Raw genomic sequence first — 18,071 nt, 5'->3', positions numbered from 1 at the left:
GAGTAGATGGACAGTGTCATCTTGGATATCTGGTTTCCAAATTTGCTTAAGCCTAGTCTAAACCAGATGGCAAGAGTACTAAACAAACCTAATTACTAATGAAACTTGTACCTAGCACTATACTCATTATTTGGAAAGCTACTAAAATTATGTTTTGGAAATCTGTTATTCAAATAATGTTTTCTTTTGTCTATTTGGTAAATTTATGTATTTTTTTTTTTGACATGGGGCCTTACTATGTAGCCCAGGCTGAACTCATGGTGATCTTCCTGCCTAGCCTCCTGAGTGCTGGGATTACAGACATGAACCACCACACTCAACCGGTAAATAATTTTCACATAATACAGAGAAAAGCAAAATGGACAGAAAATTGTTCCCCTATCTTTCCTAATGTACTGGTCAGTACTTCCATTTGATCAAGTTGTTCATGTGAATTGCTCTCTATAAAAATTTTATCTACTATGAAGTAGTTTAAGCTGATAAACTAAAAAAGGAGGCAGAGATTTGACACATCACCTCTTAGTAATTTTTTATTTTTTAAAAAATTGAAAAAATGTTTAACCAAAAGAACATACTTTTAATAGTTCCATCTCAGGCCACATTGCTGTTGGGAGATGATCACCCAGTCCCTCACGGATGAGGAAGGAGTGAGAGTTTGAAGGGCAGGGAGACTCCCAGGTTTCCTTAGAACAAGTGGTTTCCTTTCAGAATCCCTCAAATTACACTTACGGGGCAGTTCCTATTTCATATATTCATAAGGGCAGCCTAGACTTAAGGCAAATTCTTTGACTCTTTGGAAAGTTTAGCATCATATATGAAAACTGTAAAGTTTAATTTAGCAGGATGGCTGTACCAAATAACACCAGTATGTCTTTCTGTAGAAATCACTGAAATAAATTTTACATGAAAAATCTTACTTTAAAACATCTGTTTTTGTTTATTGTCTTAGAACACCACCTAATGACATTTTAATATAGTTCCCTTTTCTTGGGTGAGGAATGTAGTATTAACAGTAAGTGTCCAAAAAGAAAACTTCAAAAAATGCAAGTAAGATGAAAAGAGTAGTAGTCTGGAAATACCTTGTGTTGCTTTTCCTTCTGAGAATTTTTCTTTGCTTAAGTAACATATGGCTGTGTATCTATTTCAACATAGTAATCATTTCCATGTCCATTTTATATCTGTATCAACATCTGAATAGCTGCTTATTCATCTGTTAAACAGACTTACTGTCAATAACAGTAAGCTCTCATTGTTAAAAATTTAGGCTACTACTACATAAAATATTGAATGACTAGCAGTGGACAAATATCTTTAGGTATATTTATGATCTGTTATAATCTCAGAGTCACAGGATACATACTGATTAACCGCCAGCTAAAAATCCTGTGACAATTTACATTTTCACAAACAATGTGCAACACTGCTCGTACCTTCATATCTTTGATGAGCCGAGTTTTATCTTTTCAATCTTTGTCAATCACATTGGCTAAATACAGGTGTTTGGATTTCTTAGTTCTACTGTTTTCATTACTTGCTTAATTAAAAAGATTTCTGGCTTAAAACCTGCACATACAGTAAATTTATGCTTTAATCAAAACAGAGGCTTGTTATTTCCTTCTAGGACTAAATACCAAATCCTCATGGAAGAGTTTTTTTTTCAAAGTTCACCAAAACAATTTTTATTTTCAGTGTTTAATTGGGTATGCACACCGGCATGACACAGGTTTGGATTCAGTAAGTCCTCATGCAGAATTATATTCTTATAAAGAAACAAGTTCCATCCAGGATCTACTATCTACACACCTATGTTACAACATTTATATCAAAACTGGTATCTGAAGACAAGATACACATATAACATGTTCATTTAAATTATGTATTTTACAGAAAGATTAAAAATTCAAGTCACACAAAACTCAAAAACTGTATTAAGGTTTGAATATGAAACTCAGACCCACCTGGAATGACTAAGGAATGGAAGTTCTGTATCCACCTTTGTTAAAACTGGTAAATGTAATGAAATGTTACCGATAAAATGCATTTGTTTATTAGATGTAAGTTGTCTAATTTTAACAATATGGCACCCTAAAAATCAAATGTACTTTCACGATGAGGCACTTTTTGTTAGTGATGAAACCAAAAGAACAGATTTGCTGCACATTAATGCCAGTGCTCCTCTTCAGTAAGTTGGGGTATGTGCTCTGTAGTAAGTTGCAACAAAGACCTTGCTTGTTTGTGTACAACTATCGAATATACTTTTAAACACATATATGTATTCTTCCGGCTGTAGTAATACACTGTAAAGCTATTTCACAGTGCAAAATGATGAAACGAGCCCAAATGAAGGCTGCATAATAACAATTGTGGGACAAGAAAATATTTACAGAGTCACTGGAACGTGTCACAGTAGCTCTGTATTTGCTAGAGTGGACATGCCCCAGATTAAAGAAAGGGATGGAGCTGTGCTTTACTGCCAGGGGTTTTGCAGAGTCTATGAAGACGGGCATCAGCTGCAGAACTGGCATTCTGGCTCGTGCTCTGGAAGCTTTCTCCACTGATTTGGTATGGAAGAGCTTTAAAAAATACATCAATTATGATTTAGAAAATGAATATCTTTAGATCAATTTCAATCACAACATAATGAGGGGAAGGTGAAATTAGCTTGTCAATAGTACATTCCTTTAGCCTGGTGTTACTACAATGAAATATCTAAGGCTATTAACTTTATACAGAAGAAAGTTTTTTTTTTTTTCCCTGGGGGTTTCAATCGAAGATTAGGAAACCCCACTTCTTTGGACCCCTAATGAGGGTGCCACACATCAATGGCAGATTAATGCAGCAGACTAAACCATTTGTAAGTCAGGAAGTAAAGAAAAAGAGAAGACAGGACCAGGGTCTTACAAAAAACATGTCCCCAGGGACCTAAGGACTCCTGCACAGCCCCAAGGAATCTACTGCTTCCCCAAAACATCACCCTGGGTACAAGCTTTTTACCTCTAGGGGCACATCCATATTCACACCACCAGCATATACCTAGATGTAGTTTGTTTTGTGTTGTTTTAATGGCTAAAACATTATTTCTTGAGCTTACTGACAATGTACTCATTGAAACTGTAACTGTTTTCTAAAGATGACAAAATGAAATCCACAGTATAAAATTTAACTTGGAAAGTATTACTTAACATCTAATAATCTTTAGATACTGATGTTTGGATTATGTTTGAACACTTTCCTTACTACTCAAAGTACACATCTCAATTTCAAACGTTCTCTTGGCTACTTCTTATGGAAATGGTATGGTATCTGCTTCTGAAAGCTTATAAGAGGAAAGGGAAGTAATTCACATTTATGTACCACTTGCAATGTACCAGGCAATATGCTTACACAGACAGATGCAAGATAATTTCACTCACTGGAACCATGCCATGTAGATTGTCTCTACCCAGTGTGGTCTCCCCCTGAGAGCTGGAAGCAATGGACCATATGGCTTTTCTAAAGTTTATTACAAGATTCATAAAATCTAGTCTCAGACTTAAGAAAGTTCTCTCACACTCTAATAATTTCATTAACACAGAATTTCAAATGTTGAGTTGTACATAATGATTAAAACAATATTTCAGTTCTGTCCTCTTTCAAAACAGGTGTAAGAGGGATGACGCACATGTAAGCAGTTTTTAAGGAAGGAATGCTGTGTTAAAAAGAATTTTATTCTCTAAATATATAAACTAAGGAAAACATGTAAAAACCATTTAATTCATAGGTATATACTGAATGTCTGAGACATGCTAGACACTGTAGTAGCTAGGGAGAATCTGACTTGTAAAGCTTAGGGCATACCAGGTCATGAAGAACCAAACACAAGTCATTACTTCTCTGGTGGTATGATGTTAAAAAGAGGAAGCAGAATGGTACATGGAAACAAACATGGTATGGGAAGTTTACTTCAAGATGGTGGTGCTTATGCTACAAGCTGAACAATGAGCAGGCCAAGGAAGAGTGTGGAGTGAAGTAGTGTTCCCACATGCAGGAACAGAATCTTTTCAGAGTGAAGAAGGAACGTTCAAAATTGAGGGCAATGAAATACAATAAAACCTCAGTTTGCAAGCATAATCTGGTTTAGAAACAAGCTTGTAATCAAAGCATTTGTATATTAAAGTGAATATTCTCATATGAAATAATGGAAACTCAGATGATTCATTCCACAACCCAAAAATATTCATATAAGAATGACAATACCACCATATGATACAAAGTAATAAAGAAAATAAAAATATAAAGAAAAATAAATTAACCTGTACTTAACTTTGAAAACCTTTGTGGCTGGTTGAGGGAGACAAGAGAAAGGAGGGTCATTGTGTAGGTCAACTTCCACTATCACTAAAGGAATCACTGCTAACTATTGGCTCAATGGAATCTTTTTCTTATGCAGCTTTAACAAGGAACCCATTCAATGGCGCTTGCTTTTGCCTCTTTTGAGGATTTTGCAGAAATGTGACACAGATTCATCATTTGCATTGCTACAGTCATATTCAGGTAGTCATTCTCTACAAAATTTTGCACTGTTTCCCACATTTTACATATAGTCTTAATTTCATTTGATGCAAGGGATTTATTTGCCTTTTTCTCCTCCTCTGCAGACAAGATCTCTTCCTTAACCTTTTGCTGTGGGGAGATGATCACCACCAGGTCCCTCAAGAAAGAGGGGGAAGCAGGAGGGGGAGGGGGAGGGAGAACTACCGATTTTAGCTGCGATGATGTGAAGTTTGGCATCAGGTACTCCTTGCATTACAAGACATCACTTGTTTATCAAGTTAAATTTTATTAGAAGTGCTTGTTTGTCTTGTGGAAGAATCACAGAACAAGTTACTTGAAATCCAAAGTTTTACTGTACTTTAGAACTGGCTGTGGTTTGTAGGACAAGGCAGGGGTAAGTACAAAAAGATGAAGCCTGAACTGACCATAACTATAGTTCTCACTGAAAATGTAATACTTTCAATAACTTCCCTGATGACTTATAGCTAAAATATCGCTATCAGCTATTCTAGTCCAGAAATCAAATCTGACATATAATTCATAATGGCTTGAAACACTTGCTTATGGTACAAAGCTGAAGGGAAATTAGCATTAACCTATTTAGTTTTAACTACACAATGTGCTAAAGTTTAAGTTAACTTTTCAGTGAGCATCTTGGTTCTCAAGTCTATAATGCAGTGGTTGATTGTTTGTCAATTTTTCATTGAAACTGACATTAAATTGTCTAAAAGCCAGTATTATAAAGAACTAATGATACTCAAGGCTTAGATACATGAGAATCACATGGGAGGCCTGTTAAAACACAGGTTTCTGGTTTTTGTTTTTGTTTTTTTTTGTTTGTTTTTGATGCTGGGGATTGAACCAAGGTTTTTTTTGTGAGCTATGTCATCAGCCCCTTTTAATTTTTTATTCTCAGGCAGTCTTGCGAAGTTGCTAAATTGCCCATGCTAGGCTCAAACTTGTGATCATACTGCCTCAGCTTTCCAGAGTGCTAGGATTACAAGAATGTACCACCACACTCCTTGTTCAGAACTTCTGATTGTATAAATATGAAGTGGAGCCTGAGGATTTTTGCATTTTTAAGAAGTTCCCACCCAGGTGATGCTGATGCTGGAGTCCTGAGACCACACCTTAAGAATCACCACAGCAGTGTCAAGATGTCAGTGTCTTTGAATAAAAGAACCACGAAAGAAGAGGTGCTTCTGACATCTTAAACTATGGCAATAACCAGGTCCCCAAATTTAATTTAATCCCGAGTCTAAACTGAATTACATCTCAATGCTGATGTTTCAATCATGCAGTGTGAATTTGCAGTTATAACTATGAAAATAGGAATTCTCTAACAGCCTACCTCTAACCTGACAGAGTTATTAAATCGCTGTTGCTTTTCAAAAGTGTCTTGCAAAGAACATCAGCTAAGAAGAGCACTATGCCTTTGAAAGCTCTGTGAAACTAATTCTGCCTTGCTGTCACCACTACTACAATGTATAGCAACTGTATCTTTCCAAGATGATTTACTGTACAAATAAGTTCCTATATAGAAGAATTTTTAACATGGACAACCACTTTTTTTAATACATCAAATAAGTTTCAAAATAATAAAATGAAAAGTATGAATAATGACAGTGCACTTTCATCAACGAAGCTCAACATTTACATGTATTATTTATTATATCATGTTTAATTAAATGTAATAATTACAATTGGTAATTAATTCTGCACTATCTCTGGGGAGCTTGCCATTTCCTTGAATATAGGTTGGTTATATATGGGATACATATTGTTACCTAAATGTGATTTTAATTATCATGGCAACTAATTTTATGACGTCAGTATAATGAATTTTTCTCCTCTTTAAACACACACACACACACACACACACACACAAACAATTGATACAGTATTTCACTTTTGCTCCAAATAGACTATTAATTTTAACAGTGGTTAACAAAGATGCATCAAAAATATTCATAAATTGACCAAAACATTAGACACAATAATTATAGCTACAGCTAACCTTTCCCGAGCCCTTAGAAGGTAGCATGTGCTGCACATAGTACTCAGTTTTCATACTTTCGATATTCTGGTTGAAGGAAATGAACCATAAAGAACTCCAGCAGCTTCCCTCAGTCGTTATCACTATCAAGTAGTCATGTAAGATATTTCTATCATGTTTCTCAGACATAATTATAGAAGAAGAAAGCACTGCAGGAGTACTTTTAAACTTTAATGTTAAGAAATTAAAATTAAGCATTAAAATGCTTAATTTAGCAAATATAAATTTTCCTCAACCACCAAACTTCCCAACTCCTCTTAGGAGTTCCTCAATAACTAAAAGACGTACAGATGTGGCCCATAATTTTCCCAGGGAGGTAACCGGAATGGAGCTTCACTTTTCTCATTATCAAGCAACAATCAAAGGACAAGGAGTAAAGAATCCGCCTTTCTCCCCCAGCCCCTAGACATGGGACAAAGGCTGGCAGATCTGCAGGCACACACGTGTAAGGTTCAATGCCGGCGACTCCCGTTGTGAGGAAACTGCTTCTGAAACCTGCGCACCTTGCTGCCACATGACTGTCAGGAACAGGAAAGGCTCCACCCGTCATCCACTGGCACGGGGTTCTTTATGCTCAATTCTGGTAGAAATCATGATTGTCACGGTGCAGTTCCCTTGATGCGTGCATCTCTGGGCTCTGACTGCCAATGACTCTCAGGTCTTTGTGTTACAGTTCCTGGCAGCCCCTAGTTGCTGCTATTAGCTGCTCAGCAGCCAGAGCTTATGGGCCCCTTGGCAGCTTTCCAGAGATCTTCCAGGAGCTCCTGCTGCTTCTCTGGTGTTCTCCCAGTGGTCACAGCTGGTCCCCACTACTTTGAATCTTTAATGCTCTGCTGCTGTCTGGAGCTCTTCAGAGCTAATAGCCCCTAGTGTTAGCAGTTCTTTATGAGTGTAACCTACTCAGCCTACTTTACCAGAGATAAAAACCACGAGTAGACAATAGGACTAATTGAGCAAGGCTTTCATTGGGGCCTGTGCTGCAGCACAGAGGGAAACACAGTGTAAGAAGCTCTCCTGGACTGACCCGAGGAATGGAAGAGAACAGTGCGTGTACACAGGAGGAGCAGACTCACACATGCACAATCCCCTGCATTTCATGAACTTGTTCTGGGCACTTCTAAGTCACGGGTGGCAGTGTCATCTGGTGGTTGCAAGGCAGCCTCACCCGGGATAGCCCCATTCCAAGCCTGCTGTGCCCAAAGCAAATAGTTTCCTGAGAGACCATGGGGCAGTCATCATGGTGACAGGTCAGCCAAACTGGGAGAAGCGGCTGCCTGAATGCAGCTCTGCCATTCCCACAAACTGCCAGGAGTTCCAGGAATGACTTCTGTGCTGACTGCGGCCCATGGAGAGTTTGGGGATTTGGAGGATGAAGATGGTAGGCTTGGTCCCTCCTTGATCTTTGCCCTGTCAGGCACAGTTCTAAACAGAAACTCAGAGAGGTAGCAGCCAACACCTGAAGCAGCCCAGAGTAAGAGAGAGTTTTCATGCTTTTAGGCTGAGGCATAGCTCCGGTCATGGAGCTTTCAGGCTGAGCCACAGCCCCGGTCATGGAGCTAGCATAGCTCCGGTCATGGAGCTAGCATCTGGCTGAAGAAGCACGCACAGAGAGGGCAGGGAAATGCTGGGGCTTTTCACCCAAGTTCATCCTGAAGGTGGCAAAAGGGAATGTCAGGACAGCTGTCAGCAAGATCTTATCCCTTTGGCTGTCAGAGGGGAAAAAAAAGGCTCAGAACTTGCTTTTCTATCTCACATCCACAGCCCTAACTAAAAAGGAATGATTCACCATTTCCTCCAACTTATCCTGCCCTTTCCATGTGTTTTTCCTGGTATGTGAAATATCTGCAGTTGATCTTCTAGAATACATTAAAGTACTCTGCAGTGACCATTCTCTTTCCTTTGGTAACTGAACTTTTAAAAATTCACAAACTATACCCCAGTTCAGAGAGGGGCTTGGGAGAGGTAAGAAAACAGAAAATGAAAAAGGGAGGATCTTTTTAGCTTATGAATTTCCTTCCTTCCTGTCTCCCTCCCTCCTTTCCAATAAAAGCTATTTAAACTGTGGGGAAGGTGGGTATGGTGGCTCACACTGGCAATCCTACCACTCAAGAGACAGGCAGGAGAATTGCAGCAAGTTTGAGGCCGTCCTGGACTACACTGTGAGTTCAAGGCCAGCCTGAATTACATAGTGATACCCTTTCTCAAAAACACAAAACAAAACAAAATTTAAAAGATGCTGTAGGAAAAGAGAAGAGCCTAACCAAACAAAACATTCTATACAAAGAATCATTTCTTACTTAACAAAGTTCCCATAGGTTTACAGAGAATTGGCATCTACTTTTTAATTCTGATTAACAATTATACACTGAAATGAAAATGTCATAACTCCAACATTATACTGTGGGTGCTCAGTTATAATGACTTCCTACAAAAGGAGAAATTCTCTGAGTCATACAAAAATTACTGCTGATTTCTGATAGTATGATTTATAACTGAGGGAAAGTCCTTAAAGGCCATGCAATTCTTAGCATTATGTTTGGTATTACAGCTGATTAAGCAACGAAACAAAACAAAACAAGTGACAAGTATATTCAAAGTAACAAATGGACCTCTGAGAGAAAATAAAATGAAGCTACAGTGCTGGTAAAACTGGTATTTCTCGTGAACTGCAGCTATCACATGAAGTCCATGAGACCCAGTAGATGCATTGCAAAGAGCAGTACCTAAAACTGTTTCCAGTGTGCAACTCCGATGTTAAATGGGCAAAGGCTAACTGCTAATTCAGGTCCTGTATATCTTAGCATAAAGATTTTTATTTTATTTTACAGACAATAGTTAAAAAAATAAAAATGATACACAATTTTAAAATAAGATGATAGGAAATTAACAATGGTTATTATATTGCATATTGTCATCTTCAAAGTAGTTGCTCAGATTACCAAATATAGGCATGTAAGATTGATCAAAAACATAAAATACTGAACTAATAGAAATTAGTAGTACAATTATCTTAGCTAACAGTTATTCTTTCCTTTTTGAGCAGGTTCTTTCCCTTTCATAATGTCTATTACCTTTTGAATCTTATTTACTCTTTCCGCTTCTTACACTAGGGAGACAATACAATGTTTACACATGAGAGTCTGATTTATTTCACTAAGGAGTATGGTCTCTAGTTGAATCCATTTATCTATAAAAGCCTCAAGTTTATCTTTCTTTATAGCTGAGTAATACTCCATAGTATAAAAATACCACATATTTTTCATCCTTTCCTCAGTTGATGGGCATTTGCGTTGTTTCTAAGATAAAGCTATTACAAATTGCGCTGCTATAAACATGGGTGCACGGGCTGGGGATATAGCTCAGCGGCACAAGCGCCTGCCTGGCAAGTGCAAGGTCCTGAGTTCGATTCTTGGTACTAAAAACAAAACAAAACAAAAAAACATGGGTGCACACATATTTCTGTGGTATGTTTTCAGTTCTTCTGGGAAAATCCTCAGAAGTAGAATAGCTGGGTTGAATGGGATCTCTAATCCTAGGTTTTTGAGGAATCTCCACAGTGATTTCCACAGTGATTGTACCAGTCTACACTCCCACCAACAGTGGAGAAGGATCTTTTTTTTCCCCCACAGCCCCACCAGCATTTGCTATTGGTTTTTTTGATGATTACCATTCTTTCTGGGGTGAGATGGAATCTCAGTGTTGTTTTAATTTGCATTTCTTGAATGACCAATGATGTTGAACATTTTTTCATGTATTTATTTGCCATTTGTATTTGTTCATCTGAGAAATGTGTATTCATCTCAGATGCCCATTTTTGGATTAGGTCTTTGAATATTGAGGGTCTGACTTTTAAAAATTCTTTATAGAAGTCCTTTGTCTGAGGGACAGTTGTATAAAATTTTTTCCCAATTGGTGGGTTTTCTTTTCACTCTGTTGGTGATTTCTTTTGATGTACAAAACTTTTTAATAAGATGAGATCTCAGTTGTTGATTCTTTGAAGTATTTCCTCTGCAATTTTTTTTTAATGAACTCTCTGCTTACCCCTATGTCTTCAAGATTTTTACCTACTTTCTCTTCCCGTAGATTTAGTGTTTCTGTCTTAATATTTAGATCTTTGATCCTATTCAACATAGTTTTGGAAACATTAGCTGAGCAATTAGACAAGAGAGAAATAAAAGGAATAAGGATAGGAAAGGAAGAAGTGAAATTTTCATTATGTGCAGATGACACCATATTCTACATAGAAGACCTCAAAAGCTCCACCAAAAGACTTCTAGATTTAACAAGTGTAAAGGTTTATAACCTCCAAGATCCAGTGATTGAATCTAGTTAGACACTTGAACAAATCTAAAGCTCTATTAATGGCTGACACATCTTGTATCTAACTAGTATCTAACTCTCAGCTTCCAACTTGTATCTAACTCTCCAATGGGAAAAACAGCAGTACAATCAAAGTAGCAGCATGCATTTTTAAAGATACAGATGTTTAATGTGGCCCAGATTTAATTGTTTTCTAGATAAACTATATCCATTTTTAAAGAAATAAAGTAACCCAAATCAATACTATTTCTGACTATTATACTATTTCTATTTATTGCTTTACATATGCAGAAAAAGCCCGACAAGCTGATTTTGAAACCACAAATATATCTAACATTAAATAAGTGACATTTTTTTCAAAAATGTATGTAAAACTTTATTTGTAGTCTATTTCTAATGGTCCTGCCTTATTAAATACAGTACATAACTGTAAGCAGAATTAATTTTATGCTATAAAGACACTATCACAATATGCTTGTATCTTTATAGTTTCTTTTTCAAAATTGTGCTTTTCATAAAAACTACATGCTCAGCCTTACAATCTCTGGGCTAGGGATGATTTTAAAGCTTTAATAAATAGTATTATTCCATGTCCCCAACAAAACAAATATACAAAAAAGCAAGTAGCTATTTCATAATATTGTAGTATGTACCAGGTGGTGTATATGGGTTCCCATAAAGTTTGAAATAAGAATTATTATAGAATGAGAAAACCTTGGGGAATAGAATTTTTTATATTTCCTATATCATTAGTAATTATTTCTCAAAAGAGGTGATGGCAGGTGAGAGAAGACTTTAAATTTTGAGGTTTTACTATAGATACATAATGAAGTTCAGAAGTCCAATGACGGACTAGATACCAAGATCCTGGTTACTGTCATAGAGTCAGAGCTAAACAGATGTGTAGCTGCTAGACTCAGACTGTTTCTATTAAACTGGGTTGTGTTAGATCTCATCTGAACCTAAGTTCTTTCCTAAACAAAATCAGAAAAATATAACAAGTTAATTTTGGGTAAGGGATGACGTAGGGAGGATGAGAAGTAAGGTAGGAATCTGTAAATCTTTCTGCACAGAGGACAATGGTTAAGTCCACTTTTTCAGATCATTCTGAAAGTCAGGATTAGAGTTAAGGTTCTCAGAAAAGAAGAGAAGGGAGAAGAGAAGAGAAGACAAGAGATCCAGAAGGATTCTTCCATCTTAATGGCATCCTTTGGAGAAGAGTGGACAGCTTTAGCAGAAGGAAAAACATTTCCAAGACTGTTAGAGAATTTGAAGTAGAAAAGAGTCTACATATTAAAAATAACACTAGATACCGTTACTTTAAATACTGACATGGGCTTTCCTGCTGACCCTCTCTTTCATCCTTCAGGGCACAGACTTTATAAAGAAACTATGCCAAGAAAGATAAGTGAATTAAACTGAATACTCCGTGGCACAGTTTAGCAAGCAATTCATCATCAGGGAAGTCTGGAGTATTGTGGGGTGATTTTAAAGCACTTTCTCCAAGAAGAGTGGTCATGTATGCCCCTGGGCATACAAATTTTCTTTAAATTGGCAGGAGAATTGTTTCCTCATTCCATCTTCCTTATAGTCAACTCAATTATCCAGGTCACAGAAGACAGGGTTAAACAAAGACTTCCCATGGATAACCTCCTGTAAAAGTCATTTTAACTGTTAGTTTCAATCTCCTCTTTAACCAAAACCTTTTACTTGATAGCAACTCATCAATCACCAAACTTGCTTAATTGAGCTTTATGGTATCTTGTTAACCTCTATGGTTTCAACTAGATGTATGATGGCAATGTTAAAGTTTCTTCTCTACGAAATGAGTTAATTAGATCTGTTTTTCATTCTCCCAATAACCTCATGAGGGTATTCTCACCACTTTACAGATAGAGGAATGGAGGTTCAAACAAAAAGCTACCTTAGCCCAACCTACGCTTTCCAGTGAGCTTCATATCTCTACAAAGAAGAAAGAAAAATGGTATCAAAAGAATCCAGCAAAAGAATGGAAAAGAAATATGCATGATCAAATCTTTATAAACTGGATGTCCTTAGAAAGACTACCCAACACTGTCTTACTTTTGGGTTCTGCCTTCTAGGTAGTCAATGTAAAACTGGCAGAGTACTTTCAATTATTCAAGTTTGATACTCAAGATTCTGTCTTTATTTAATCATTAATTTATCGTCTTTTTTTGATGATTCTGGTTGTCAAACACAAGGCCTTGTGTGTGACAGGCCCATGCTCCATTATTGGGCTACACCACAATTCAAATTCATTCAATTCATTTACTGATTCTGAAGTACTGGGGACTGAACCCAGGGATTGCTGAGCTACATCCATAGCCCCTTCCCCGATCCCTTTATTTGAGACAGGGTCTTGCTAAGTTGCTCAGGCTAGCCTGGACCTTAAATTTCTCCCATCTCAGGAGACAAGTAGCTGGGATTACAGGCAGTTGACACCATGCCAGGATCATTCATTTTTTTTTTAAAAAACAAGTATGTACATTTAGGTAACTGTTGAGAAGAACTTCATGGAGAAAAGTATAATTAAAAGAGGTTAAGATTTTAACTTGGTGCTAACTATGGAAACTACTACAGCAAGGTTAATTCTTTTGGGTGGTCAACTCACAGTATTAGAGGTAGCATTGTTTTAGACTTGCACTGGGGACAAAGAATATCTCCAAAAGGAAAGTTATACATACTTATAAATGCCCTGAAGAGTAACATAAGGGAGTATAAAAGTCCTGAAATAAAGGTTAAAACTAAATAAAATGATTTAATGATTGTGATAAATGAGTTTGCCTAAGTCTCATCTATTCTGCCTCCTTTGCTTTCCATTTCAGCAAATGGTTCCATTATTGTTATGGTTTGTATCTAGATGTCCCCCCCCCCCAAACCCTCAGCAGTTTTAGGTGGGGCTTTTTGGGAGGTAGCTGAATCTAGTGTGTGACTGATTCATAGTGCAATGCTGGGATTAACGGTGCTGGGATTATGGGTGTGAGTGCTATACCTGCCCTAGGGCAGGTAGCCTGCACACAATATAAGGGACAGAAAGAGGCTTGTGCCTGGCCTCGTCTGTTGATTTGGCTATCTTCTGCCACTATGAACTGCTGCCCCTCTGCCATGTGTCACCCTTCCTTGGAACCAGCTAATTGTGGTCTGAAACCTCTATGAACTAAATAAATCTTTCCCCTTTTAACTTCAGGTGTTGGGTGTTTTGTCTCAGCAATGAGAAGAGTAACTAAGACAATCATCACTCACCCAGTAGAAAACCTGCACATCTTTATTTTCCTCACTTTATTTTTTCCTCTTGCTGACTTTCTCCAATTCTTTGTTTATAAACCCAGGACCCTGCAGTGAGCTAGAAACTCTAGGAATTTTTAAAATTTTTAACTTTGAGACAAACTCGTAAAATTACTAAATTGCTCAGGTTGGCCTCCAACTTTCAATCCCTCTGCCACCACCTCCTGAGCAGCTGAGGTTATAGGCGTATACTACCCTGATGGCTTTTAGGATTTTTTTTTAACCTTTTTGAGAAAGGGTCTCACTTTGTAGCCCAGGCTGGCCTTGAACTTGCAGAGAACCTCTGTCTCAGTCTCCCAAGTGCTGGGATTACAGGAGTGCACCAACATGTCCAGCTTCCTTTAGAATTCTTGAGGAAAATCTCTAACAGAATTTTATGAAGAAAAGTATTTTTTTTTTCTTTTGTGGGAGTGGGATTCAAACCCAGAACCTTACTCAGGTATAGGGATAATTTCCTTGAAAAAAATTTATACTTCTTCATAACCAGTAGCCATCACAGCTACCCTGCCCCCAAGACAGTCCAGCTTGCCTTAAAGTCATGATCCTCCTACCGCAACCACCTGAGTCCTAGGATTCCAGGAGTGGACCACCAAACCAAGCACCAGGTCCCTTACTAATCAACAGTAGACAAAATTTTCTGTGCTTAAAAAAGAACTTCCGTGTCAGAAGACCTGACTCTGACAGACAATCTCTCACTATGACATCATGGGACTCAAGATTAAAGGAAAGTAGTAGTCATTGTAAAAACTGTTTTATATAACCTCACTTCATTCTTTTATCACGCACACTTTTACAAAATGATAAAGTGTTCAGAGGGTTAGATGTCTTACCCAAGTTTAGAAAATGAAGAGATAGATTTAAATTCAAACTTGGATTCGTCTACCACATTATACTTCCCTGTATGACTTCCAATCCATAATATAGTAAAATGAAAGCAAAGCCAAAGATATTATATAGGAAACCAGTGATATAATCTATTTTCAAATATGCACTAATTACAGCAGTGTCAAGTAAACTAATCCCAAGCTTTTCCTATATCCTGTGTTCCATATGCCTGCAACTAAAATTGTTTGATAGTACAGAAAAGTGATGAAAATTTATAGGCAAATTCTTCCAGTCTATTGCTAAGGAAGTAAAGAGCATAGATGTGTAGCCTTGGCAAATATTTGAATGCTAGTGTTGGCAATAATCTAAAACAGAAAGCATAAAAATCATGTTTGAAATTGTAAAGATGCAAAAATCTATGCAAAAGAAAGTATTTGGGTGCTGTAAATAAGATCATAAAACAGTTTTCACAAAACAGTAGAAAATCCTAACCCATTACTTAAATAATTTACAATGCTGTATTTCTAACAGTCACCCAAGTGTAACAGTCATAAAATAATAAAACAAAAAAATGAACTCCTAGCTCTTAATTTCTATTCACAGAGAAACAGCTGGGCTATTGATAAAAGAATAATGGTAGAGTCTGTGGGTTATAAGTCTAAGTGATTAGGGATTTATTTTTAATAAAAGGTTATCATGTAGAATTAAGTAAAAGGGAAGGTTAGAGGAATACTTCAAATATTGGCATCAAATCTTACTGCAACCATATAAAAGACTAGCAAAATATAAATATTTCTCATATGATATTGTTCAGTAAAATATAAATACTTTTCATATGATATTGAACATGTAGAATCTCACTGCTAATGCACTTATAAACGAATTCATTACTCTGCGTGCGTGTACATGCGCACCATTTTCTTAGAAAGTATAATGTCAAAGGGGAAGAGTCAAGACACTAGGAGGACACTCTGTTTAAGGACTGCTCTTCAGTACTACTGATCTAGTTCCTGTATATGACTACAGAGAAAAGGAAACAGCAGTGGAAAGAAGGCAGGAAGAATGACATGCAGAGAGAACAGCAATGGTAAGTGCAGCAATTGTATTTTCATTACTGATATCCTTGATTCTTTCTCTTGGATGGAAGCAAAAACTGTTCTTTTTGTTTTATTTTTAACCTCATTACTGTACTATTCTACCTACTATATGATGGCTGCCTACTATGGCATTCATAATCACTTAGAGGATTTAAAATGCTGATGAGAATTCTGTTACATGCCTGCAATGTTATTTCATGAAAAACCAAATATGAATATTCAGGAATAACAAAGAACTTAAATATAGTACTGGATGATTCAACATTGACAGTTGATAAAGAACTGAACAAAACAAGATCAGATTTAGAATTTAGGTGCTGGTAACTAATTACAAAAGAGTCATTTTACCAAACCCTAGAAAAGTATACTGAAAATGTTTGAAAGCTATGAAATTTTCATCTGCTTCATACAGTCACTACAACACCCATGAAATTATGCCTCTAGGTATTTCTCTGAATAGTCACATCAAGTACTGCAAAGCGTAAGTTAAGTGTAACTGTGTAAAAATAATTACATTTGTTCAAGAAGTCAAATTAATTTTAGTTTCACTCGGCTTTTTTATCTTTGACTAATTTTATGAAATAATTTTTGCTAATTGGATTCTGCATAAGTATAAATCATTTACATAGCATGATTCAACATCTTCTGGGCAAATCAATCCGCTACTCATTTTCCAAAAGAGCATCCAATCTGCACCTAAGGCCGCCATGTGTCCTCCTCCTCAAGCACTGACTTAGCTCATTAAGCATGAGGCATGTTATGAGTGGCTGTGCTATAGCTGTTCTCTCACTGGGGTTAACTTACATCTCTGGTTTGGTGTCCAAATAGGCACCAGACCTGTAGGGTCAAGCTTGAGCCTTCAAATGAGTTTCTTAACCACTTGGCCTCTAGTGCAGCACTAGATGGCAAACATTTTGAAAAGTTACAGAAGTCAAAATGAGCATTTGCATTACTAATTTACAGTCTGGTTTAAAAGCATATTAGAATATTTACTGAGGTGTAATGCTAATGATATTACAGTAAATACCTACATGACAAATATCAGATAATTTTTTTCCTAAGTATCCAGTGAAAGGTAGTCATTTATGATGTTTACAAATAATTTCCAAACTAAAGATGACTGAACCTATTTATGGCATGGAGCTAAAATACTAACTTATATCAGCTCCTGGATTAAAGACCTTAAAACATTTTCTAAAGTTCATCACTTCTGACATTCATCTATACTCATTTTGGGATAATGTCTATTTTTTAGTGGAACTAAAAAAATCTGAAAACTGTTTTGACCAAAAAAACTTAGAAAATTGCTGGTGTGTTCCCTCTGGCAAACTTATCCTGAAACACTAATGATTATCAAGTAGGATCACTATCCTGGATCTGATATTACTTGGAAGTTACTCTGCAATGTCTTAGTCTTGTTTCAAGTTTGCATTGTTTTGAAAATAATACAGAGCACAGTTACATAAGCAAGGAAACTACAGTGACAATTGGGAGAAATAAACATGAATGCAAGATTGGAAGCCAATTTTGATGAAATATAATAGACATTTTTGGTTATGTTCCAGGATCAGCATAGGTGAAAGAGACATTATTTGTAGAGTTGCAGGAGGTAGGAGGGGAAAGGAGGCAGGAGAATAAAAGCTAAGAACAATATAGACAGCACTGTAGTTAAGAGTGCAAGTTTTGAAATCTATCAGGCCAGAGTTCAAATGAAATTCCACTTTTTTTCCTTCTTTACAGAAAATGTGAACTTCAGCACATGAATTCTCTCTGAGCCTCATTTTTTTTTTTTTTTTTTTTGTCTGAAAACAGAAATGATGTATTTACCTAACAACATGCAAAGCAATGTGCTTAGCAGTATATGACACATATTAAAAGTCAGTTAACAAACAGTTTCTACTTCCATTTCTTGCTTTGATCAGGTTCATCCATAT

At 36.7% G+C, this 18,071-nt stretch overlaps 1 protein-coding gene across 2 annotated transcripts in view; it reads right to left on the bottom strand.

The window, feature by feature from the left end:
• The window catches only part of Ube2e2 (ubiquitin-conjugating enzyme E2E 2), a 319,892-nt gene that overhangs the window by 157,503 nt on the left and 144,318 nt on the right, over positions 1 to 18,071 (bottom strand). The window contains exon 1 of one of the 2 annotated variants that reach the window (XM_005387475.2): positions 14,745 to 14,824. The exons of the other annotated variant lie outside the window; for it this stretch is intronic. Coding sequence (XP_005387532.1) covers positions 14,745 to 14,755 — 11 coding nt within the window. The 5' untranslated portion in view covers positions 14,756 to 14,824. Of the gene's footprint in view, positions 1 to 14,744; positions 14,825 to 18,071 lie in introns of those variants that run through there. 2 annotated transcript variants of the gene reach the window in all.

The sequence above is a fragment of the Chinchilla lanigera genome, unplaced genomic scaffold (assembly GCF_000276665.1).
Source record: "Chinchilla lanigera isolate Chin_1 unplaced genomic scaffold, ChiLan1.0 scaffold00029, whole genome shotgun sequence".
In the NCBI taxonomy this organism is placed as follows: Eukaryota; Metazoa; Chordata; class Mammalia; order Rodentia; family Chinchillidae; genus Chinchilla; species Chinchilla lanigera.
Note: the sequence above shows the minus strand (reverse complement) of the source record. Positions and strands in the feature narration are given on the sequence as shown.